This window comes from Carya illinoinensis, chromosome 7 (assembly GCF_018687715.1).
Source record: "Carya illinoinensis cultivar Pawnee chromosome 7, C.illinoinensisPawnee_v1, whole genome shotgun sequence".
Classification (NCBI taxonomy): Eukaryota; Viridiplantae; Streptophyta; class Magnoliopsida; order Fagales; family Juglandaceae; genus Carya; species Carya illinoinensis.
Genome location: NC_056758.1, coordinates 39,291,071 through 39,318,615, shown reverse-complemented (window position 1 = coordinate 39,318,615; position 27,545 = coordinate 39,291,071). Strand labels below are relative to the sequence as shown.

Below are 27,545 nucleotides of genomic sequence, written 5' to 3'. Positions count from 1 at the left end.
TTTATTGTTTAAAATAATAAATTTATGAATAAAAAGTAGAATATAAAGAAACAAGTACCTTATGTTTCTTTATATTAAATGAATACTTGCTTAAAAAAATAAAAATAAAAAGAATACAATGTGAGCCATGTGGGCTAGACGTCGCTTTACAAGAAAAAGAACCTATAAATATCCTTAAGCATCTTTAGGCTATAGTAAAAATATTTTATCTCATAATTATAATTTTATCAATTTTTCACATAAAATATAATAAATAATTTAATTTTTTCAAATTCTAAAATAATAATAATATTAAAAAAATAATATTTTAATAATATTTTATTTAACTTTCAATTTTCATTTCAACTCATTTAATCTTAACTCACAATTCAAATAGCACCTAAAAGATGTTTGGAAACATATCTTATCTAATCTCATTTTATTTCATTTTCTTTCCAGACACCATTCAAACACATATGCTTTCAAACTAATCATTAAAAATTTGGAAATGAATTTAGACAGATTTAGTAAATGAAGTTAACTTTAACGGGAACACTGAAACTAACGGTAAAACAACAAACTTCTGTTAAAACAAAAAAAATTGATTTCATAGCCACTTTTTATATATAAACATTAGGAAACAATTTGTTCTCATATGAGATAGGTTCAGTCTGTTTACAAATTACTTAGTTTATCTTGGATTACTATTTCAGAGAAAAATGTTTTCATTCAACGAAGAGTTTAGAATTGATTTCATAAACATTGGTTGGTTTCATTGATGTATTATCATAGCTATGACAGAAAGAAAATCATAATGTTGCGTTTGGTTCTCTAGAAGCTAAGCTTAAAAAATTTGAAATTCTCAAGTTTATGATTTGTTGGGTTTTTTTTTTAATTAGTAGTTAAATTATAGTTTATTCATATTTTGTTATCTTCTTACTTTATACATTGAATATATGAAAGATTAATCTGCTATTCAATATTTATTTTGTAGGAATATTGACCATATGTTAAAAGCATTGCGGTAAAATTATAAAAAAAAATTGGAAGATTCAAGTTTATGTAGATCTAGAGAAACTGAAAGAGAAAAAATATAGGCATTTTAATGTCCTCTCTATTGAAGCAGTGCAAGATGAGGAAAATGTTGGATTGTCATCCTAGAATTAAAATGATCTCAAACAACTTTCATAAAACTATGGATAATGTTTATTTATAAGACCATACTATAGATTCTATTAATGTTTTTCTTTTATAATATATCACAACGTGTAATTATTTATTAATTACATAAACATTATATCGTTAGTTATTTAATTAACTAAAAATATTACATATTTATTAATAACAAATTAATTCTTGACAAAAAAATTAAATATAAATTAAGCAAACGTGCATTGCACGTTGCTTTTATCTAGTATATATATATGTCGGTATGAGGCTAATTAAATTGTCATCTATTTTCAATAAATTAGGTCTTCTAGAAGGAGGTCTTTTTCATCCCGTCACAATACGAAGACTATATTTTTTTGAATTAATTAAATCTTTGGTAAGATATAACAAACATAGAAATTTAGTCCAACTACTTTTGACACATATGATCTGAGGAAATTATCAAAGAAAATCCAAGCAATCCCACTAAAGCTTGTCTAGTCTCCTTTAGAAATACGACAAAATTTAGGGAGAAAATTTTCCGTAACCGTACATCAGTGGAAACTCGCTTTGGCAATTACAAGAAAAGTTCTACAATAACTTCCTAATTCTAGAAGCTGATCACATGAAATGAATATAAGAAAGAGAGATGTATATTACATAAAACTAAACTTACAAATCGGTATGGTTTTATAAAATCTGTTAGATTTAATTTACGATAAAAATGACTTTATAAATCTTATATAATACACGATTAAGTCATATTACTTTGTAATTAAAGTATTTCTCTATAAAAAAAAAAATCAAAAATCATTTCTGGGTACTACTCATTTTCATGTTTTTTACTGGAGGTCGAAACAAGAAGGTGCACGAAAGCAAAAGTAAGAAGCATGCGATCGAGTGCATGTCGTTAGTCCAGTCAAATATTGCCATGGAGTCTTCATTTATTATTGTTGTTGTCATTGTTGCTGCTCTTTAAACAACTTTCCTAAGCATTAGATGATCAGAAAAAGATTTTGGTCTTTTGTGCCTTGATCTTCAATTATGTTCTTGTGGAAGGAAAGACCGAGATTCAACTTTCTTTTTGGAATTCAATGAAATATCTTTGTATTGGAAGTAAGAGATCTTTGAATAAGGTATTTTAAAAGATTACTATAATAATGCCATCGATAGATTCGGTACTCCAAAGTCTAAAGCTGTAATTTCCATGATTGCCATTTATAAATCCATTTTGATGACTCTTTAAATATCACAATATTATTAAATGGAAATTAAATAATATCGATGCCTTTTTGTTACTCTATTTAGGCAACAGATATCCAATAGCAGATCAGCACGTAGTTTATTAATAGTGGGTTCAACAACATTAAAATCTGGCTAATATTTGACTATGAAGCATAAAAAGGGGCTGCAATAGGCTCAACAAAGTTACAATAATTTTAACTTTCATCAATTATACGGACCAAATCTATTAATGAGCCCTAATTATTGGCCAAAATATTATTTTGACATGAAAAATTTCATTTGCCGCGTTTACTCATTTCCAGGCAGGTGTTTTGTTTTTCTTATTTGCATCTATTTAATTCTTGGAATACACGAGGAAGGGAAAGTTAGGAATCAAGTTTCTTTTTGGGTTTCAATTCAGATGCATCACAACTTAATTCCTCGAAGATATACTTTGAACTTTCTACTTATTCATTTCATGTGCTTAGTATGATTAATTCGTATGCATAACTTTTCCAACCCTTAATATTATGAATGTTAGAAAATTACAATTAGAATTAAAATATAAACATTAGAAAATTAATGTGTAATTTTTTAATAATGAATAAATATTCAAATTACAATTAGAATTAAAATAAATAAAAATATTAAAATCAATATTTAATAGAATAGTAATAGATTTATTAAATCTATTATTTAGTATTATTAAAAAGTGACTAGCTAAATTTATAAAAGTGAATTTTCTAATCCAATTTTAACCAAACTTTATCCTCTACATAATACCAGCCAGTATATAGCTCAACAAGTACATGATCTAGTCTCTTTCAAAAAATTAAAAAAAAAAAAAAGGTACATGATCTAGTCAGCAATCCACTTCATATATAAGTTATGATCTCTCGATAATGTTGGAAAGAAATACGACTAGAACTAAACAAACAAAAGGCTATTGTGATGGGTTGATATCATAGTTTATTAAATAATTTTTAATGAGAAATACTTTAGTTATAAAAATAAATTTATAAACTAATATGACTTGACATGATACGTTAAATTATAAAATTATTTTATTGTAAAGTAGATCTAACGTATTATTTAAAATCATATATAAGATCATCAATTTATATTATAGTTTTTTTAAATCTATTTATAATTATAGCACTTCTCATCATATAAATATATATATATATATATAGAGGCCGTTATGGACTCTATGGATCGAGCATCATCTTGATTTCATAATGTCTATTATTAAAGAGGATTCAGTAGTCTGTTGGTCTTTCATCCATAGCTAGTCTGGTCAAATATGGTATTGCGCGCCTTGGAAACTTCTTTTTTTAAATTAAGAAAAAAAAAAAAGGGAAAAACACCAACCCCATAAAATATTCTTAGACATCAATGAGACGACCAACACGTTCAAAACAACAAAAGATTTCTCTTTGTTGCTTCTTCGATCCTTCTGTACATTCTTGGTCAAGCCGAGTGGCAAGTACCGCACGTAATTTATTTTTCCCTTTTGAAAAATAATAGATATAGTCACTTTTCACAATAATTTAGATCATAATACTTTAAAAAAGGAACTTTTTTGTAAGTAATATCTCTGCTTCTGACTCTGACTCTAATTCTAATTCTAACTTTTCATAAAAAAAAATTTCAGTCAGAGTCAGAGTCAGAGTCGGATTTTTAGGTCCGGATTGATTACATAATATTAAAAATATCATTTCATCTCAACTCATTATTAAAACTTTTTTAAATCTTTATATAAAATATAATAGACAATTTAATTTTTTCAAATTTCAATACAAAATTAATATTAAAAAATTATATCATAACAATATTTTATTCATTACTATTTAAAATATCTCATCTCATCTCATTTTATCTGTATAATCAAGTGGGTCTTTAAACTTTTACTTAGACCCAGCTGTCATTATACTCTTTCTAGGTACTCTCCCACCAACTCACTACTGCTGCGCCGTCCGACCACGATTCGGACGCTGCCCTTCTCAACCAAAGCTCACACATGCGTCTTGTACATACAGTTGTGTAAAATCATCCGATCGAACTCACTCCATGGATCAATATTCCACATCCAATAGATTAATTAGGAGGTGGCAGTCCACAAACCTTTCATTTCATTCTCTTCCATTTTTTTAATCTCAGATTCCTTTTTTATTACTTTATTCTTGCTAGTGCAACACACACACATATATATATTATATATATAATATTTATATATTATATATATGTGGGTGTGTATGCAGATAGATAATGTATCTTTAATGATGTACACGATGACATGTGTTGATCGAGATGGATGGAAAAACCAAATTGAAAATAATCCCAACGCTTGGAACTTTGTTGACCGACTAAGCCAATTCACCACATCGTCTAATGTGGAAATGCGGAAGAGCTAGCTAGCTAGATCCAACTATCTACATTATAGTTTTTTTCCTGTATATTACTTCACAGCTAGCTACTAGCTAGTTTGCTCTCCATGCAATATCTTCGATCCTTCGTTGTTTTTGTTTCGTTTATTCTATCACTCTGTTTTTACACAACAAGGTTGAATTTGTTTAAATTGAGATTTAGAGATAGAAGTGACAACCAGCTATCCAACTTAAAAAGAGTTTTCCTACATACAAGCACAATTGTACACTAATCTGTATACCAATACTGATTTATTCATACTTAAAATTTAAATTAACATTGTTTTCAATAAGATCTACTTTTTGACCAATCACATCACATTAATGCATAGATTAGTGCACAACTATGTTTATAACTATATTTTTTCACCTAAAAAATAGTGATAAAACATCCCTCAAGAAGGTACACATCCCTCGTACTAAGGGACTATTTGATAAGTATTTTTAAATATTCAAAAATATTTCTTTTTGAAACATTGATCAAAATAGAAAGTACTTTTCAATTTCAAAATTTTAATTTCTTCATATAATCATTATAATTTTTCTAAACTTTCAAACAAAACACAAAAAATAATACAATTTTTTCAAATTTTAAAATAAAAATTATATTCAAATAATTTTTTAACTCGATGATATTCTTAATCAATTTTTTATCTCTCATTTTCTAAAATCTAGTGAAACATCTTAATTCAAACTATTTTACTACTAAAAGTGTAAAAATAAATTGAAAAACTAGACTGGAATATTATATATAATATATTTTATATTATATATAATTTTTAATATATAATATATATAATTAGGTATGAAATAATATATTATAATTTATAACATAACATTTTAATCTTAAATATGAATATTTATTTGATCATATGTTTTAAATATAAAATATATATTAAATACATTTTATTGCATAATAAATTCACAACATATTTCTTTTGATAAATACATTAATAATACTAATATACTTAATATATTAAAACTGAAAAACATGACCGAACCAAACCGAAATTGGTAAAACTAGAATTATCGATTTAGGGGGTAACTGTGCGTAATTGATTTAAAAAATGTAAAACAGGTATTACCAGTTCGGTATTAGATTTTATTCAAAATTGGACCCATTACACCCCTATTTACTATTATTCACAAACTATTTCATTACTATTAACAGATTTTCTAAGATATTTTTAGTATCGAAACGAGCCTTACAAAAAATTATATTTATAAGCTGGTGTGGATAACACATCTAATAAAGTGTTTATATGACATAATTTGATTTATAAGATAAAGTTTAAAATCCAAATCTTACAAATCAAATGTTACGATTCAAGTGATGTAGATGGCTGGTGTGCTTTACAAATTGACTTAGAATATAATAACTTAGACTAAAACAATAAAAAAAAATATAGAAATAATTAATTAAAAGGAGAGGGAGTGAGTCCATACATTTTAAACGTATAAAATTGTTAGTTGCGGTGCAAGATTGACGTGGCCGCACAATATATATCAACAAAAACTAGTTTTTATATAATCTTCTATAAAGTATTGAGATGCAAATAATTATAACTATATAACGGACGAAGAAAGCTCTAACTAGATAGAGGAATAATTCATATTTAAATTAAGAAATTAACCACTCAGCTTATATATAATACTCCTCGAAATGATCCTCACAAGCATGCATTTACTTTTATTTTTTGTTTTTAAATCATGAATTGAAGACAACTACTAAAATTACAAATTAATGAGTATATACGTACTTTTTAAATTTACGGGTTTTGTGTTTTGAGGATCAGGACATGATCATAATTAATTTCATGAGTAAAACTCTATGTATAGTTCATGCTAATTATCCAATGAATTAATAGATTCGATCCTAAATTATATAAAATTTAAGTAGAAATTAATTAAAGATGCATGGAGGACAATGCACAAGATTTTCAACTTGGAAATTAATGATTTAGGATCAGTTTGGATCCTAAACACATCTCAATTTATCTCAACTCATCTCATCTAATTATTACAATTTTTTTCAATCTAAACATAAAATATAATAAACAATTCAACATTTTCAATTATTAAAATAATAATATTATTAAAAAATAATATTTTAACAATATTTTTTTTAATTTTTAATTTTAACGGTCTTTTGACTTGGTCGTCGTACGTCTTTTTTATTTTGTTTGGGCCATGCACGATCTAAATCAACGGTCAATATTGGTGCATTAATGCAAACCCCACTTGTTGAAATTTGCTGGAATTGGTCGGCAATATTGACGACGCGCGATAATTTGATATTAAAAAAGATCGATCAGGACACATATGGCTTAATTACCTTTTAAAACATGTTAATAGTATATATGTATATATAATTAGGAATCAGCGGTGTGCATTAGAGCATGCACTCAGTAGTCTTGATATATAGTATATGTTTTTTCATACTAGAAAATACCTTGGAAGCATGTATGCTGCATGCTGCATTATTGAGGTTTATTCTTATTCAGCAACTTCATATCTCCACCCGACTGGGCCACCAGTACTATATATGTTATCGAGATAACATACGTAATTTTTAAGTTAAAAGTACTATTACATGAAAATGAAGGGATATGTACTACTTATATAACATAAAGCAATAGAAAATGGAAAGAAAGTCACTGCAGGGGGTTGAAAAGGAAAAAGTAGAAGAGAATCTAGAAGAAACTTGAGGTGAATTAAGGATGAAGATGATCAATTAATAGAAAAGATTAATGCAGTACGTACGTTATGGGCTCTTTTTTTCCAAGAAAATTATATTTTTAGATTTTATAAAGTCTTTAGGACAACACTTTTAAGTTAAAAGATTAAATGTATCGTGTTTAAAAGAATGGGCGCTAAAATTTAATTTGGCATAGATTAATATAAAAGTACACTTGAAACTTTTCTTCAGATATTGTTACAACAGATGTGTAATTGGTTATAGTAAGTACGTACGAAGGCTATTTTTAATTTTTTAAGGGGACCAAGAACAACTTTTTCTATTTTTTAAAGGGAAACAATACATATATTCTTAAAATGTGTAAGCTCTATTTAAAAAAGTAAGTAAATTTGAGATATATATAAAAAAAAAAAATCATTTTTAATATATAGTATATACATATAATATGTCTCATTGTTTTTCAATGGGAGTGTGCGAAACCTAGAACTCTAATTAGCATTTCTCCTTTTTAAATTAAAAGTCCAACGAGTAATATTAGATACAGTTATAAATTGTGTAAACATTGCACACATTTTAAAAAACAGTAAAATTCACAATTTAAAATTAATTTTTCTTTACGAGAGTCTCATATTTATTCATATTTTAAAAAACGTGACTTTTGAACTAATTTGCACACTTTTAAATTATAAATATCATTATATTGATATAGGAGTGCGCAATGTCTGAACAGTATTTTATAAAAATTTGAGGGCAAATACATCTGAGATCAGCGTTTTTGTAGACGGCCTGCACGTCGGCCAGACAAGCGGCCTATAAATACACCCATGCTTGGATGGAGATTCAATTCAAAACAAGATCTCATGATGCTTAGCCTACAAAATGAATACACAAAGCCCTTTTTATCTTTTTTGAAGAGAACTACTTCAAGTCTCCAACCCACAGCTATACAATAAAGTACCCTTCTTCCTGTATTCGTTTCTCAATTCATACTTTCTAACTTCATGATTTATTCTCTCGATCCTGCATGATTAGTTCTCAGTTAAAGATTTTGCAAGTACAATAAAGACGTCGAAAACAGAATTTTGGGGTTCGTACGTGGACCTGGAAACAACGTGATTTTGGTGATCTTCATCTGAAAGAATAGGTGGCCATATTGTCACTGTTAGGTGCATGCATGACAGCTTGCCTTTGTCGTAAAGTCCTAGAAATCCCGTAAGGCTTCTGAATTTTATATATAGGATATAGGAAACCACAAATCCAAGGTATACATATATATATATATATATAAACTTCCCCATGCATGCAAAATACTCGCGGTTTTTATGATAAAGCCAGTACTGCATCAAACTATTTCGTGTTGAATTGTCCTTTAAGCCTAGGTTGACAAATGGCAAGCCAGAAGCATCTCGCCTCTTTCATCCTTTTCTTCCTGCTCAACTCTTGTGTCAAACAGTGCATCGCAGCAGTGATACCGGTGGGAGTAGTTCTTGATTTGAACTCCACGGTGGGAGAGTTGGCAGAGAGCTGTATATCCATGGCGGTTTCTGATTTTTATGCAGTGAATGCCCATTATCAAACCAGACTCGCTCTTTTCACCCGGGATTCTAGGGACGATGTTGTTGGTGCTGCATGTGCAGGTAACAATAATATTCTCACTTACTCACACACGTCCTGAAATCTCTGCTGCCATTGCAGGAACTTTAGTTGCCCTTTTTTATTTATATATTTTTAAAACCTGCCAGTGTTTGTCTAGGCGGCCTTCGACCTCCAGAAAAAGGTACAGTACGTACTTTAAGAGCTTAATCCCCCTTATACGGAGTCAGATGCCACTGCTGATTGCAGTGCTGTGTGGTCCTGTATCGATATCCTTGCTTAAAGAAGTAAAAACCACATGCTTCTAGGTTGTCGATTAAACCGAGCTTTCTATTGAAATAAGCATCGAAAGTGCTAGTTTTATTGCATTTCTTCCTTTCAAAAAGAAGATTTACAAGAATATACTTCATATTTTCAGGTAAGATCTAATCTGATACATGTTCATGTTGTCATTTGCGGAGGAGTTGGCATATATATATATAGTTCCTATGCGGATAAAATTGCCCTCCTTCATGAGTATGATAATATGATTAAGAGCTATACAGGCGATACAAAATCAATAATGGTACTCGTTCACCCAAATTTTTTTTTTTAAATCACAATAAATAGTATATTCAACATCCTATGTATATCCTTATAAAAAATTAAAAAAAAAAAAAAAAAAAAAGAGATAAAAGAAAAAAAGAAAAAACTTCCTATGTATATAACGTACGTTAGGAGCATCATGAAAGCCTTTACTTTCATCGCCATTGTTTCCTGCATTTTTGACAAATTTCATAGTACATGCAGTCCTAAACAAACCTAGAAAGGGCATTATAGCAAGTATATATATAGGTCCTGATTAAGAGGAACTTCTTTCCCTGGGAATTAACACTGATGAGATTCTAACTTTTCAAATGGAATGCAGCTCTAGATTTGATGAAGAACGAAGAAGTACATGCAATCATAGGACCTCAAAGGTCATCACAAGCTAAGTTTGTCGTCGATATTGCTGAAAAGGCTAAAGTTCCCATCCTTTCCTTCTCAGCCACCAGTCCTTCTCTTCCCCCAAACCGAAGTCCATTTTTCATTCGGACAGCCCAAAATGATTCAGCTCAAGTGAAAGCCATAATGGCCTTAATTCAGGCTTTTGGCTGGCAAGAAGTGATACCCATCTACGAAGACACGGATTATGGCAACGGCTTAATCCCATACGTGACAGAAGCACTCCATGAAGTTGACGTCCGTGTGCCTTACAGAAGTGTCATTTCCCCATCCTCAAAAGATATCGATATCTTGGAGGAGCTTAAAAAATTAAAGGAAACGCAAACGAGAATATTCCTCGTGCACATGACTGCTTCTCTTGGATCAAAGTTTTTTGTTAGTGTAAAGAATGCAGGAATGATGAGTGAAGGGTATGCATGGATAATCACAGAAGGGCTATCGGGTCTGTTTGATCCTCTGGATTTAGAAATCATGGACTCCATGCAAGGCGTTTTGGGAGTCAGGTCGTACGTATCCATGTCAAAAGATCTTGAAGATTTTGAAAGAAGATGGACAAGCAATTTCACCTCGGGAAAACCAACTTATAAGAGTATTCCTGGATTAAACCTGTTCGGATTACGGGCATATGATACCGTTTGGGCATTGGCAATGGCGGTGGAGGAGGCTGGCATAGAGCGTTCTAGTTTCTTGAAGCAAAATAATGGTAGCAAATGTAAAGTTGATCTTGCAGCTCTTGGAATATCTGAAATGGGTCCAAGGCTTCTGAACGCAATTCTGACCACTAGATTTAATGGACTAAGCGGAGATTTTCATCTGGTCAAGGGACAATTAGAAGCATCAGCCTTTGAAATATTCAATATTATAGGGAAAATAGAGAGGATTATTGGATATTGGACTCCAAAGAAAGGACTTTCACGAGAACTGGATGACACTCATCATGGTGAAGTAGCATACTCAATATCAAAGGACAAACTCAAGCAACCAATCTGGCCAGGAGACACAACAGATCAGCCAAAAAAGTTGAGGATTGGGGTTCCAATAAGATATGGTTTCAATCAATTTGTAAGAGTGGAATGGCATCCTCATACCGGTAAGCCGACGATATCTGGGTTTTCAATTGAACTGTTTCTTGCTGTGATGGATCTGTTACCGTTTTGCCTTGGACATGAGTTTGTGCCGTACGTGAATGAAAGTGGGCATGCTGGGACTTACGATGAACTTCTTTACCAACTCAAAATCAAGGTGACCATTATTTAGCTAGCTTTCATACATTAATCACATGGTTATAATTTGATGTGTAATTTCATATAAATATAAATATATATATATATATATGTAATGATAATGATCTGTTCTCTCTCCAAAATATTGCAGAAGTTCGATGCCGTGGTTGGAGACATAACAATTGTGGCTTATCGCTCGTTATATGTGGATTTTACGTTACCATACTCAGAATCAGGCGTGTCAATGGCGGTTTTGATGAAAGATAATGAGAAGGAAAATATATGGATTTTTCTAAAGCCGCTAACCTGGGATCTTTGGTTAATAATTGGGACTGTCTCCATTTTCACAGGTTTGGTGATCTGGGTTCTTGAACACCGTGAAAATCCTGAGTTTAGTGGTTCCCCGAATCAACAGATTTGCATCATTTTCTGGTTCTCATTCTCCATGCTCATCTACGGTTACAGTAAATTCTCTTTCTCCACTAGAAATTCTTTTCGAAAGAAATGATACCTTTTCCAAGCAAAGTCTAAATATTTTCGTATGCTGTTGTACGTAGGGGAGAGAGTGATGAACAGCTGGTCAAGATTGGTGCTTATCATATGGCTATTTGTGGTGCTCATACTAACACAGAGTTACACAGCAAGCTTGGCTTCAATGTTGACGGTACAACAACTGAAGCCTGCATTTGTGGATGTAACTGAGATAAAAAGGAATGGTTACTTTGTAGGGTATCACAGAGATTCCTTCATCCGAGGGCTTCTCGTAAAACAGTTAAATATTGATGAGTCCAAGTTGAAGCCTTATTCAACCCCAGAGCAATATCATGAAGCACTGTCAAGAGGAAGCCAAAATGGTGGGGTTGCTGCCATTTTTGACGAGATCCCCTATATTAAGATATTCCTTGCCAAGTATGGCTCCAAGTATACCATGGCTGGACCAGTCTACAAAACTGACGGATTTGGCTTTGTGAGTCGCTCTCTCTCTTCACCTCCATTCATTCTAAATTGATACATTTTAAGTAGCTATCTATATAAGTAATTAATATATGAATTCGTTTCAGATATATACTGTGCTGAGTATGAGTGGTGGATGATAATATTTAAAATGAATAGCAACATTCCTTTGAATGAATGCCTGTGTATTTCTTGAACTACTCCATTATGCTATCGAAATTTCTTACGAGTGCTATGGAATCTTCTGCTTTCTTGCTAATTCAGGCCTTCCCGCGTGGATCCCCCCTAGTCCCATACATGTCAAGAGCAATCTTGAATGTCACTGAAGATAAAGAAAAAATGAAGGAAATTAGGCGCAAGTACTTGGCACCTCAAAAACCATGCGAAGATCTAGGTCCTGAAATCATCCCTTCAAACTCCCCTAGTCTTGGTGTGTACAGCTTTGGGGGCCTGTTCATCATAACAGGACTGGCTTCCATGTCTTCCCTCTTGATCCATGTGCTCAGGTGCCTTCGTTTACACTGGCCAGCTTCAAACAATATCCCTTCGGAAGGATCCTTTTGGCTGAGATTTGTTAAATTGGTAAAGCATTTCGACCTGGAATATCAATGTTCACCTCCTCCGAGTATAAATGGATCCACACCAAATCCTGCAATGAGTCCTGAAGGTTTGGGAGCTTCACATCGCATAGATGATATGCACAACCATTCAAGGACATTTAATGAAACAGCAGACAATGCTTCTGTAGCCGAGGATGATGATGATGAAATCTTTCCTTTAGGGCATGGTGATACATCTGTGGATGTTCCTAATGACTTATTATGAACATGAGGTATTACTATTTTTATGAGTAGTTTAAATAAACCATGTCCTTAGGTTTAGGGCTGCCTTTGCTCTTAATACTAGTGTATCCACACGCACACACGCACGAACACATGGATTCAGAGAGTTGCCCAGTCCCTTAAGAGAATGTCAAGCTTAAGTAGCATAAATAATGACAAATGTTCAATACCCCAGCCCCTCATTTTGCTTAGCCTTGATTTCAAGTTCCAACTTCAAACTTCTCGTTCTACTGGAAACCATGAGTTGCATTCACAAGGAAACACCAAAAATTATAGGGTAAAACCACTCCCTTACATTTAATTTCCAAATGAAACCCAAATTCTCTTCTTGGTGAACAACACTAACTTCTCAATAAACTAACAAGAGAAATAGAAGACAACAAAAAGTAGGGGGCCATAAAACTGTTGCGAGTACAAACAGTGTGCCCATTTATTATCAATTAGTCAACATATACCCTATAAAGATTCTTCTAACTTGTAAATAAATTACTAAACCAGGACAATTCACGAACAACAATTTTTGCCCACCTTAAACCAGGTACCCAGTCCCTCTCTCAATTGCGTGTAAGCTAGTCTTCACAAGTAGAAAGAAAAAGGAATGAATAGGATTTTGACTAACAATGGAATTGATACAACAAGCAATTACACTGTAACTGCGGCGCATTAATGAAAATTACAAGCCTTCAGGTAACATACCTACTTTACAAGAATCTGAGCATACCTAAATGTGTGGCAAGCCACGATATAGTCACCCTCCACCAATCATAAGTGATTGAAAAGGGACCCTCTTAATTTCCACAAACGTTGAATAGTCCTTGCTCAATGGCTGTTCCCATGGCTCCCCATCCATCTGCATATATGCATCTTTCCACTCTCCACCTCTAACTTCCAATCGAATAGCTGCAGCCTAATACCAGATAAAACTTCATCATAAGTGCCAATATTCGACTAACAGAGCTCAACCATCATCCTTTATCACAATGGCAAAAGCAAGAATACTTTTATCACCGTATTTATCATTTCCATTTAGCACTAAACTCCAATTTAATTAGGATTTACTTTGCCAATCCAAGTATTTAACGATGTGAAACATAAGGCCAGGCATGCATTCAAGACTCAAACCCTGACCTTGAGTTTCACATATAGGGGAAATATCACTTAATTACGTAGCGTTTTGCTGTCCTAATAATTATGGAGAACTCAACCATAAAATATGATACTCGGTCAGCAAAATCTGAAAGCATCCTGATAATTAAGGAGAAAAGGTGAAGAAATACCAAATTGGAAGAGCTGCCATGTCAGCAGCTCCACTCCAACTATTTACTGAAAATGTCAAGGTACATATCCCATGAATCATATTGTTCAAATTATTGTGTCACTGCCACATGCCAATGCTGTAAACACCCAGACCGGTGCTGGATTCATAAACTAACAATATTTTTTGAAAAGTAATAAACTAACAATAGCATTTGATAGTCAGACCTTGACATAATAGCATAAACCATAATAAAAGAAAATTGAATTAGAAGCAGTACCTGGGCGATGTGTTTGGCAGAGATGAGTTCAACCATGACAAATGATGCATGCCATCCTTGCTTTAGACCAAATATTTCAAGTAGACCATCATCTGCATGGGCCTCAACAAAGCCTCTCTAAAAATAAGCCAAAAACAAGATCTAGGTAAGCATCGACTCTAGGAAGCATCACACATTGACAAACATGCTTTCACTATGGAATTGTCGCCATGGCATTCAACAATAGACATACTTGCAAATACATAGTAACAAAAATCAAGCTACAGAGAAAGGAAAGAAAAAGTTTTTGATGTAATTAAATTTCATTAAAAAGGCGTAAAAGATTCAAAACCAAGAGCACTAAATGTACCCAAAAGACACACCAATCTAGAAAGAGAAAAAGAAACAAGAAAATAATGTAAATTAAGCCCATAAAAGTCTACAGAAGCTGTCCAAAGGAGAAGACTATAAAAAAAATAAAATAAATAAAAAAATAAAAAAATAAAAAAACTAGAATTCCTCCATCTTCCGTTCACCATTCTCAAAAGTTGTATGGTTTGTTTCCCTCCAGATACACAAGATGACGCCAGTAGGAACCATTTTTCACACTGCTGCAATTTGTGGGCTGCTACCTACCCCTCCCCAAGAGTTCAATACTATTTATTGTGGGCATGACCAAGCCAAACCATTTTGACTAAAAAAGTCACTCCACAAAGCAGCCAACTTCCAATAGAATAAAGGATAATCCATGGGCTCCCCACTCCTCTTACACATGCAACACTGCTCAACCACGACAGTCTTTTCCTCAGATTGTTCGTGGTGAAAATTTTTCCTAGAGACGCTATCCAAACAGAGAACACAGCTTTCAGAGGGACCTTAGTCCACCAAATTTTCTTCCAAGGAAAGGGGTTGTTACCATGACGAATAAATACATTACACAAAGAATGGCACTGACCATCCCCTTCTGAAAAGGGCTTAAAGAATCTTGTCTTCACCTCTTTGTCTCAAAATAGTGGAATACAACACATCAAAGAATGCAGTGAATGCATTAAACCCCCAATCACGAGCTGCTCAGAGCCTGCTCTCATAAAGCATACATTTCACTAAGGGAGATTATTGAATATCTCCAAAAGATTTGATGGAGGAGATGAGGTTTACCCTGCTATTATTCCACGGTGGAGGAGATTAGTATATACATTTCACAAAGAAAGATTACTATATATATCTAAAGATTATTCTACTTAGCAGCCCTAAACCACACACTTGCTGTGGAAAAAAAATAAAAAGATAAAAAATAAAAGCAGATGAGTAGGGCTGCTGAGTAGAATTTTTCTTATCTAAAACATTCATTTCACTAAGAGAGAATACCAAGCTCTTCTGCCGTTGTATTCTCTGTCATCCTATGGACATTTTGTTATGTAAGAAGTCTCTGGACCCACTCAATAAGCAACCACTATCACAAATCACTCAAAACTGACTAAAATGAACAGTTACAATACTTAAGCACCCTTTCAACCACCACGAAATGCAACAAAAATACACAAATGCACAAGTAAACTACCCTAAGTCATGATAACAGAGGGAAAATATAACATGCATCTCAGTGCATTATTGTAGCCTACAAAAGTGCAGAAAAGCTGCGCATGTCATCTCAAGCACAAATATATGATACCTTTTCCAAATACTCTGGCTTCAAATTACCCCATGGATTTCTTCCGCTTCCATAGTTATGAAGATTTAAAGCAACAATTGCCCTTACACTGGAAGGGGAAAAAACATTTTCATGAGAAATAAAGCAACACAATAAACTAAAAGGCAATGGCATCCTACTCCCACTAAAAGCCTAGCATCAAGTAAAATTTATTAATCTAACTTCTAGAAAAAAGGATGAGGACCAGCAAGAATAAGAGTTATATATATGTACTCCCAATTAGATGATGGCACTTTTTTTTTTTTTTTTATAGGTAAGAGATTTTATTGTTCCACGTAAAAAGGCAAAGCCCGAGTATACAGGAAGTATACAATAAAGAGCCTAAGTCAAGCAAAAGTTATATCACCAGTTCTTTACCTTGAGGGAACTGGAATCTGCTCCCATTCTGAGCAATTGACCTTTTTGACATGCATCCTTAAAATATTCCTCAATCCTCTACAATGAGAAAAAGGTTTTAAAATACTATTTTTTTATGAATACATATTACTGTAGGAATGGAAATTGTCAAGGCAAAACATCTGCTAACAGAACCTTACTGTGAACAACATAGAGCAAACTTTTTATGCCACAAAGAGGCAACAAGAGAAATTAATCTCTTGCTGCAATCAAGCCAAATTGGCCTGCCCCCAAAAAATTCCCATACCAAGATTTATACTCATTTAGACAAACAATTAAATGCCACTAAAGAGCCTAACCTCTCTAACAAGATAAGGGCTCTAGCTAAATAATTAAAGCTGAAGAATACCCCCAGGATTTTGAGGGATTTAATAAAATTGCAATCCAGTGCTTGAGCAAAAGGCCAAATAACTGTAATTTTGTGGCTCCAAAATTTACAGACGTGCAACCTTCCACAAATTGCACACATCTCGCAAAAAAAGCATCTTTGAATATTCATTTCATGCTGTGCATATGGACCTAAAGAAAGCAGAAAATCACTATCATCTGGCAGGTCATTATTATGGATCAATACAAATATACATTACAAATGATGACGGTTTCAATGTAAGTAAAATAAACCATCATTTTTTTTATTGGCACTGGGTGTCTGATAACAAAGTCCTGACTAATCCAGGGGTGCACGGTAAGGAGAAGAAAAATAAACTACCTTCCTAGAGAATTAGAAATACCACCTTATGTTTTGTTAGTATTACAGAAAGAGCAATATCTCAGCCAACAAAAGAGTAATATGAGAGAGAGAGAGAGAGAGAGAGAGAGAGAGAGAGAGAGAGAGAGAGAGAGAGAGAGCAAAATGCCATAGCATCAGAACTAAAGGAACTTCTAGAATGAGCACATCAATGTAATGTACACAATCAAATTGAAATGGAGTCCTGCTGGGAAAAATTAATATTTTGTTCACCTCCAGACAAAGTAGCAAGCATAGAGAGCCACCAAAATAAACGCAAACGATGTCACTTTCAAAAATAAATGCAAACAATGTCAATTGGGAGATATCTGACCTTAAACTTGGATCGCTCGAGCAAGGTGTGAAGAACCAACCTTGAGTGCAACTGTAAGTAGAGTAGATCAGCTGCAATAACAGATTGAGCAGTTACAGTCTCGTGTTAGTATGATCTAAATAATTGATACCATCAGATTGTTGGTAATATATGTAATTATTCTTTCAAAGACTAATTGCATCTGAACAACGATTATAATAAAGGATGAAAAGTTTACAGTTTTCCATATATAAATTCATATATAATATTCAAAACTTCAAGTTTCAGAAAATGTAACTAATCTTTTTTTTTTTTGATAAGTAATATGATATTTCATTGATAAAAGGATAGGCATAGTCCAAGTACACTAGAGGTATACAAAAGCATACACCTTTTTAAGAACTAGTAACAGTTACAAGAAAATCATGAAAACTAAGCCCATTTAAATCCAACCCAATAGCCCACATAAACAGAGTCTTCCAAAAGAAACTCCTAAACTCTTCCAAGGAACGTTCATGGTCCTCAAAAAGTCTCTCGTTACGTTCACTCCAAATACACCAAAGAATACAAATAGGGGCCATTTTCCAAACAGCTACAATCTGTGGTGTCCTAGTAATACCTCTCCAGCATGCCAGAAGATCAACCACCCGGCCTGGCATCACCCATGCTATTTCCATCTTGCTGAAAAATGTCTCTATCAAACTCACAGTGTAAAAGTAGATGATCCACCATTTCCCCACTCTTCTGACACATACAACACCAGTCCGTGATAACAAGGCCCCTTCTCCTCAGATTATCATTAGTCAGTATCTTGCCTAAGGCTGCTGTCCACACAAAAAAGGCAGCCTTTGTTGGTGCTTTCGTCCTCCAAATGTTCTTCCAAGGGAAAGAATGTCCTTGTTGCCCAGTAATAGAGTTATAAAATGAGCGTACTGTGAATTTTCCTTTCCTAGAAGGTCTCCAAATCATCACATCATCAGTTGTGGCAGCAACAGGAATGTTATACAGCAAGTTAAAAAAATCCACCAGCATGTTCACTTCCCAGTCATGTACCTCCCGATTTAGGCTGATATTCCACTCTTGTGAACCTTGTATGGTTACCCTCAAATCAGCCACCATGGCATCTGGATCCCTTGCAATACTGTAAATAGCGGGATAAGCCTCTAGCAACACTGTGTCACCCACCCAACAATCCTTCCAAAAGTGTATCCTTCTTCCATCCCCCAAGCTCAATCGAGTATTACTAGCAAAAGAATCTCATCCTTTCCGTATGAACTTCCACAACCCCACTCCATAGAACCCCCTTCCCTCTTTTGAACACCAACTCCCCATTTCACAACCATATTTCAAATCTATCACCCCTTTCCATAAAGCTCCGCTCTCATTGTTATATCGCCATAGCCATTTTCCTAGTAAAAACCTATTAAGAATCCTCACATTCCTAACCCCCAGTCTGCCATCTCTCAAGGAATTGCACACCTTATCCCAGCCCACTAAATGAAACTTAAACTCCTCTCCTATTCCACTCCATAAAAAGTCACGTTGAAGTTTTTCCATTCTACATGCAATGCTAGCAGGAAGAGGGAACAGAGACAAATAATATGTGGGAAAATTTGAGAAAGTGCTCTTAATAAGAGTGAGCCGCCCCCCCTTTGGATAAATATAACCTTTTCCAACCAACCAACCTACGCTCAAATTTTTCCAAAACCCCGTCCCAAATAGACTTAGCTTTGAAAGAAGCCCCCAATGGGAGCCCAAGATACTTCATCGGCAAGGAAGAGACCACGCATCCCAATATGTTAGCCAATCTGCTCATGTTACTTACATCCCCTACTGCGACCATTTCTGTCTTATCAAGATTAATCTTCAATCCGGAAATAGCTTCAAAACAAAGTAGAATGGCCTTCAATGATTGAATATGTCCTGCATTTGCCTCACACAATAGCAAGGTATCATCTGCAAATAAAAGGTGAGAAATAGTAGTTTGGCTATGTGAATCTCCCACAGAGAAGCCAGAGAAAAACCCTCCTCCTACTGCTGCCGTCACCATTTTACTCAAAGCCTCCATGACTACTACAAATAAAAGTGGTGATAATGGATCTCCTTGTCATAGCCCTCGCGAACTGTTAAAGAAGCCCACAGGTTCTCCATTTACCAAGACCGAGAAACGTGCCGTTGACACACAATGCCCTATCCACTTCCTCCATCTTTCCCCAAACCCACATCTACTCAACATGTACATCAGAAAGTCCCAGTTAACATGATCGTATGCCTTTTCCATGTCTAGCTTACAAAGAATACCTAGAATTCCTGACCTAATTCTGCTGTCCAAACATTCATTGGCAATGAGAACCGAATCTAGTATTTGTCTCCCCCTTATAAAGGCATTTTGCGATTTAGAGATAATCTTTTCCATTACCGTGCTCATTCTATTTGCCAACACCTTCGACAATATCTTATATACACTGCCTACAAGACTGATCGGTCTGAAATCTTGTACCTCTATTGCACCAACCTTTTTAGGGACTAAGGCGATAAAGGTAGCATTTAGGCTTTTTTCAAATTTGCCATGAGTGAAAAATTCCTGGAAAACCAGCATAACATCTTCTCTCACCACCTCCCAACAAGTTTGGAAAAAAGCCATGTTGAAACCATCCGGGCCTGGAGCTTTATCTTTATTCATTTTCCTAAGAACTTTATGTACCTCTTCCTCTTCAAAAGGTCTCTCCAACCACACCATACTAACTTGGTCGATACTCTCAAAAGTTAGGCCATCCACCTTAGGTCTCCATGCAATAGGTTCTGACAATAAGTTTTCAAAATGTTCAGCTACATATTCCTTCATTTCCGCCTGATCTGACGAGGTAATACCATCAATATTCAGAGACTCAATGGTATTGAACCTCCTATGTGCATTAGCTATGCGATGGAAAAACTTAGTGCATTTATCCCCCTCCCGAAGCCATAAAGCCCTTGACTTTTGCCTCCATGAAATCTCCTCCAATAAGGTCAATCTTTCGAGTTCAGTTACTACTTGCTCTTTTAGGTTGATCTCGTCATCTACTCCCTCCAAACTTTGTAATTCTTGCAGTAAGCAATTTTTCTGGTTAGTTATCTCACCAAACTCCTGCTTATTCCATGTCTTCAAATCCATGTAACTAATCTTTAAAAATATAAGTTTTACATTTTTGAATTATCAACAAAACAAAGAAGAACAGAACAAAGAATCAAGCCTCAACAGAGCAATCATAAGCACTGATATCTAATTGCAAGCTTCAACTAGTCTATCTATCATCTGGCCTGTTATGTTTTCTAGTGCCTCTCATAAATTTTCTTCCACCTGAAGAGGTCCTATATGTTTGGAAGTTTACAGCGGGAGGAGTTACTTCAAGTTTGAAAACATGTGGCCAAGGAAAGAGTGTTTTCCTGAGGAAGTTGAAGACTTGTGGAGTGATTACAATCTCAATAGTTGAGTCATATTTGTTAGAAATCATTTGATTCAGCTAAGGCTAATTCAAACAAGCTTCAAATTCTTAGGACAACATAACAACGAATGAGTTATATTTCCTTGTGTTCTGATGCAGTGTGCAGGGAAAAAACCTGAAATATGGAAGGAAAACAAAACTACTTACATAGCAATTAAGGTGAATCACTGTTTCATGTGCAAAGATTCTGGCAGTAGCAAATTCAAGTTGGAACCAATATTATTCATCACCCAACATGGTTTTAAGGAACACAGAAATGTTAACAGATTGTAAGAACTATAAAATGCTTCCCCACCCCCGTCCTATTTATATCTCATTAAGGTTCTACACAAGACCAACAAATAACTCCCATAAGGCAGATAGCAAGAAACAAGCCTCCACATACAAAAGAAAGATGGCCCAAATCAGCTATCAAACTCTAATGTTGATGATATAATATCTCAAAGCATAAACGAAACTCAAGAGATAAAGAATTCAAGAAGAGATTCAACTTGACCTTGTTTGAAATTGGACCTTGTGCAAGGTAAGGTTTTTCATTGCGTAAATGGTGGAAGCCATAAGCAACTTTGGCATCCATTCCTGCATGACGAAATATAAATTCACAAAAATGATCAAAAGTTCCATGTAAGAAAGAATCTCAAAAGGCTATTATTGAGACCAAGGCTTACAAACAAAATAACAAACTTTTCACAACTTACAAACAAATTCTTCTCACTCTTGCAGTTTTGTGTGTGTGCATGGGGATCTGGCAATCTCATTTGAGTGAACATGTTTGGCACCCTAAATAGTAACAAAGAAGCCTAAATCTATTTTTGAATAGCAAAAGTCGTTTCATAACAAAGTCTGCAGCAGTGCACTGATTCAACATTCTTAATTAAACAGGGTGATTCCTAGTTTATTTCCTTGGTGAAAAACAAAAAGAAAGCAAAACGGATATACAGATGCACATAAGCACCAGTAAGACATTATTGGGCATGTGAGAGCTTCCTTTAGGTTGACCATGTTAATAAATTTTCGGCTAGTTGCTCCACCGTTTCAACTCCATCCATGCCATTAAGATGAGACATGGGCACGTGTTTTCATGTTACTATCTCCAACCTAGTCTTCAGGGCTAAGTCCTCTTTAGAAAGGGGGGAAAAAAAAAAAAAAGCTCAAGCCTAGTAAAACTCTGTGAGTGGAACAAATTATTAAATTCAATCAGTCCAGTCAACATACCGATGCTAAAGTAATTATAAAGCACTCCCTCATAGCAAGTGACTTTCTCAGGCAAATCCCCCTCAACTTCCAAGCCCTGCATCACAAGAAAGTTTTCATCATTAGAAACAAAAAGTCTCTCCTTGGCTCAAGTTTTTTACTCAAAACTTTGATTCTTCAATGTTTCATATTTATGCATACCAGACACAATATCAACTAAAGACCAAAAACACAGATTTGAATGGTTTTAAATAAAATTTCACAATCTAGCATTCTAATACTGCCATTGGAGAGGGCCTCCTTTCCAGATAAGTAGATTATAATAAATAGGTTTCAGAAATAAGGATGCTAAAATTTAGGGGAAACTACATTTTCACTCCAAACTATCAAATTTTGGTAATTTGTAATACAAACTACATGACCGTCATATTGATGAAAAATAGAACACATGGCACGTTTTAATGGTCAAAATCTTAACCGAGGTGGCAAAGTGCCAAAATTTGTAGTTTATGGTGCAGATTAAAAATACAGTAGAAGTTCATGGCTATAAATACAATTTTCCCTATAATTTATTTTAATGAAAATCTGAAATTAATGTCAAATTATTGGTGCGTTAAGCCAATAAAGAAATTTCCAGAAAGCAATTAGCCACAACTAGTATTTCCCTCGCTAACACACAATTTCTATAGTACTGAGGAATAAGAAAGATACACTTAACGTCTAACTTGCATCTACCATGTGTGTTACACGCTCCAGCAACTCACTGGTGAGTATTTACTGTTAAGACCCAAGAAAACCACAACCTATATTCAAGCTTATACTCCAAAAGAACTAGTCAAGATTACAATTAGAGCTCCTTGGAATCATTATAAAACTCAGTTTCACCTAATGAGGAATCAATATCAAATTTCACACTCCATGTACCTTTACCATAACTGGTTCTTCAAGGCAAGATTCTCAGTTTTAATATAGCAATTAGGAAAACAAAAGCACTAATATAACATAGGTGATCATACATGTGAATAATTGAAATAATGGATTTAACTTGTACAAAGCAGAATCTTTTCAGAGCAAAGGAACAATTCAATATGTAACTCCACATTATATGCTTTAGTAGCTGATATATCTCAATGTAAATGCCAAAAGAAACTAAACAGAACAAGTACTGATGGGATTTTGGTTTCACGGGGTAAAATAGAGCAGCAAGTCAGTAGAATGTGAACTAACTAAATCAACAACCTCATCAAGCACACACTCATCTGTAATCTTCAGCGAGTGGGGTGGATGAACAACTTCGCCAACTGGCATTGACAGCAGAACATGCCAACTGCACCATTGAAAACAGTTTTTACATAACTCCTAGCCACGTCAATAAGCCCTCGTGGGAATTACTTTAACCAAAAACAGAGGTAACCACAACAAAGGGACCCTAAGCTAAACTAGATGACCATAAGAGAAACAAATTATATCATTTGTATTAGCAAGAAGAAGAATTGTTTAAGACATAATATTTTATAAAATAAAAAAATAACTAATAAAAAAAGATTTGACAAAATCGAAGAGCTATCATTCTTGGTTTTCACAATAATTATACTTCACTTATATACCACAAAATCTACAATTATGTTTTATATATGTTCGTCATCTTGCTCGTCACTTGTTATTCAAATAACTAGGAAAGGGTCTACACGGCAACAAACATGCATGTTTAATAAAACAAACCCAGACGCTCCACCTAATATTTATATATTTTTTAAGATTACATGAAAGTTGAAAATCAGGATGAATTGTTACTTCTTTCATATATTTTTTGTGAATAAACACGTGATCCAATATGTTATCTATCTAAATTTCACAATGAAATAATGGTAACTTCAATCAAATTCTATTGACTAAGTAAATTTTTAAAACATTATTTTTTGGTGGTTTAAACTTTTAAAATGTTATAAATATCAGATCCACGAAACTCTTTAGTCAGATTAATTTTTCAATTCAACTCAATTGATAATGGGACTCATCCCATTCTTTTAAAGTCAAAGAGCATTCCAACTTCGCCCAATGAGCTCACCAGACTACAATGCATATGCATCAAGGATTATGAGCTTCAAAACTAAGCCACGGCATGTTATCCTTGAGCCCTATTTTCCAAGGCAATAACCTCATTTCTCCTAAAACAATTTTTCTGTTTATAAATAATGTGGAATTTTAATAGAAAGAGGTGGAACCTCATCTAAGCATGAAGAATATAAAACATGCCCCCAAGGAATGATAATCTAAGGCATACAACTTGATGGCCATTACCACCCCTGCAATTAGAAAAATAACCAGCATTGTCACCCCAGAAATATTCAGAATATAGCACTAACTATTACGGAATAAGAGAAAGCATACCTATCCAAACGGCATACAGGACCTGAAATAGCCTTGTGGAGAGATCTTTTGACGGCTGATTTCCATACAAAAGGAAATGAACCACCCTGAATAAAGCATTCCAGCCCACAGTTCAGCATGCAAGACATCACCTGGAAACTCAAATACTCACAGCATGAGAAATCTTACCCAACCGAAACTCCTAGACAGGTCATTCCCAGTACCAAGTGGAATGATTCCTACAGGAGGAAATGGCTCTCTATCCTGTTCAATAAGTTCTCCAAGACTTCCCAGCACCCAACCAACTGTACCATCACCTCCAGCGACCTGCTCAAGAAGCTCAGTATCTTACATTTCACATGAATATATTTCAGCATTTCGGACACTGACTAAGTGCCACCATAATTGTCCATAGAGGTTCAGGAAATTCAGCTGAGAGCAATATAATGTAGACCATATGTGCAAATGTGCTCCAGTGAACATACCATAACCCTCATCTTTTCACGAGTCTCTTTGGCACAAGAATCACCAAGATCAGCCAGCATCTCTAAGCATTTTAACCCATATCGTACAAACTCATGAGGCTTCACATCAGGCAGGACAAAAACCTGCATTACATGGTAGTCCCAATTCAAAATACCAAATTAAAAAAGATTATATTATACATAACAACTAGAAGGGTGCCCCCCTCCCCCTAAAAAAAAGAACAAACCTTAAAGCAAATAAATTCTTCCCACCCTACATTTAAGTTCCACAATTATAAGCCTGCTGCTGCATATTATTAAAGTTTAATAAAGGCCATCAACCTTGTAAACTGTAGATAAAAGTAACAATTCCTAAACTCGAAAGGGAAATCCTGAGTTTGTTGGATTTCAAAACCCGGTAGTTCTTTTCTTTTGTTATGTATATATAAGTAATGTCATAACCCGATAGTTAGAGGCCATGTTGGCGTGGTTGGAAGAAACCTTTTCCTATTCTCCGCCCTCTACAACATTCCAACTTTCACAAGTTTGTTTTCAGTTTCCATGTCCTCTCAAGATAGCCACAGAGTTGGAAGCGTAATGCGTCTGACATGGTACGTAACACTATTGCTTCCACGGGCAAATCTTGAATGGGATTTCATGCAAGGACCAAAGAGCTTGTATTTCTTACTCTGAGATATGTAATGGTCATCAGCCAATAACTCCAGGGAAACCTCAATCACACACATCGATCCCACAAAACTAAGCACATTGCAGAGTACTACCGCTCTAGCCCCGTGCTTCTTTATCATACGCCCCAGTATGTAATACTTTCATTAACATATAAACAGTTCAACTAAATCGCCAAATGAAAAAAAAAAAAAAGTCATATAATTCGTGCAACAATAACATTATAGCTCTCACACATTCACACATATACATAAAAACTGATATATTGATATGCTTGCAAAGGAAGTCTTAGTTAGAATTTCTTCGGTAAGAGAAAAAAGGAAATCGGCGGGGACCTGTTCTTCGGAAATCAACTGCTGAAGCCTCTCCTTGAGAACGGGGCCATGGCGCCCACCGCTGTGGGGATTGATGAAGACGACCATCGGCGCTTCGGGAGGCTCAACGTTCTCCTCGACTCGATTACGAAAATGGCTCTCGCCGGCGGTGGGGTCCTTGGACCGGATGGAGTCGCGCACGGCGAACCGGAGGTACTGCGGCATCAGGAGCCTCCTACGGAGCTCCTCCTTGTCAATCCGGACCCCCGACAGACCGCACCCCTTAAACGAATCTACTATAGATGCCCTCGCGGCGATCCGCGTCGTTTCTCCCGTTGACGGAGACTCCATATCTCTGTCTATCTCGCAACACAGAAAAAACAGTAGAAATTCAAATCTCTCGCGCCTGAGTATATGTGTATCAAAACATGTATGAACTAATTTTCTTTATCACTGTGAACAGTTTTGCAGAGAGGGAGAGTGGTGGGTGGAACCAACCCCGGCCTCGGAATATTGGAACCGGTAGAGGCGGAGGCAGAAATATAGGCAGGAGAGCGTTACTAAGCAGTTTTTTTTCAAAAAAGATCCGCCGGTGTGAGTATATCCATCATACAGAGTTCGCCCTTCTGGTTTCTTGTTATTTACTAAAGGGCCATCCTATTAAATGCCAGCTGACTTTTAACTAACCCCTCGAAATTAAAGGTATTAAAATGTGATAGCTCGCGGCTGAGCTGTGGACGCAAAAGAAGTATCGACACGCAAAGCATTTATTGTTTATAAATTTATAATCATTATATGCTGTTTAACCAAACATAATCTCTGATACTCTGCCACAATGAATGAAGACCAAGGTTTCATAATTAGTCAATTTTTTATTTAAAAAATATTTTATTTCGTATCATTATTATAATTTTTTAAAATTTTAATTTAATTTTTTAAAATTTTAAAATAATAATAATATTAAAATACATAATATTTTATTTAATTTTTATATTTTATTTAAAGTCATCTAATTTTATATTTGAATCTAAATCAACCCTTAAACTATAACCACACCATGATACTTTTATATTTTTTCCTTCATTTTCTAATGTATAAGAATGATTTAACTTTAAGATATATGTTTTGTTGTTTAAATATATGTCCATTGTTTTTAAATCCAATAACAGATATCTTATCATTCATTGGTATTTATATTGAAGCAAATCATTGTATAGGGTACTGGTCCAAGCTGTCACAGTGGCACTCGCGTAAATCTTGGCCATTTAAACGAACAATTATGGAAAAAAAGATAATGA

General features: G+C 34.4%; 2 protein-coding genes across 5 annotated transcripts; one reads left to right on the top strand and one right to left on the bottom strand.

Annotated features, from left to right (window-relative positions):
- The first annotated feature begins 9,762 nt into the window (after positions 1 to 9,762).
- Positions 9,763 to 13,130, top strand: LOC122315793 (glutamate receptor 2.8-like). The gene is made up of 4 exons (XM_043131957.1): positions 9,763 to 11,295; positions 11,428 to 11,740; positions 11,834 to 12,243; positions 12,495 to 13,130. The coding sequence occupies exons 1-4, from the start codon at positions 9,988 to 9,990 to the stop codon at positions 13,053 to 13,055; spliced, it is 2,592 nt and encodes an 863-aa protein (XP_042987891.1). The 5' UTR covers positions 9,763 to 9,987; the 3' UTR covers positions 13,056 to 13,130.
- Positions 12,288 to 26,898, bottom strand: LOC122315794 (diacylglycerol kinase 4-like). Of its 4 annotated transcripts, none has more exons than XM_043131961.1 (13): positions 26,269 to 26,826; positions 25,268 to 25,390; positions 24,972 to 25,109; positions 24,804 to 24,889; positions 23,652 to 23,739; positions 22,434 to 22,509; positions 21,715 to 21,797; positions 17,755 to 17,825; positions 16,655 to 16,732; positions 16,259 to 16,346; positions 14,608 to 14,724; positions 13,794 to 13,979; positions 12,288 to 12,552 (listed from the first exon to the last, which is right to left on the bottom strand). In XM_043131961.1, exons 1-12 carry the CDS (start codon positions 26,596 to 26,598, stop codon positions 13,821 to 13,823), a joined length of 1,437 nt encoding a protein of 478 aa, XP_042987895.1. In that variant the 5' UTR covers positions 26,599 to 26,826; the 3' UTR covers positions 12,288 to 12,552; positions 13,794 to 13,820. The 4 variants fall into 4 exon arrangements, with proteins under 4 accessions (XP_042987895.1, XP_042987893.1, XP_042987894.1 ...); XM_043131959.1 differs by lacking the exon at positions 12,288 to 12,552 and having other exon boundaries at positions 13,476 to 13,979; positions 26,269 to 26,606; positions 26,746 to 26,898; XM_043131960.1 differs by lacking the exon at positions 12,288 to 12,552 and adding an exon at positions 13,476 to 13,646.
- Positions 26,899 to 27,545: the final 647 nt, after the last annotated feature.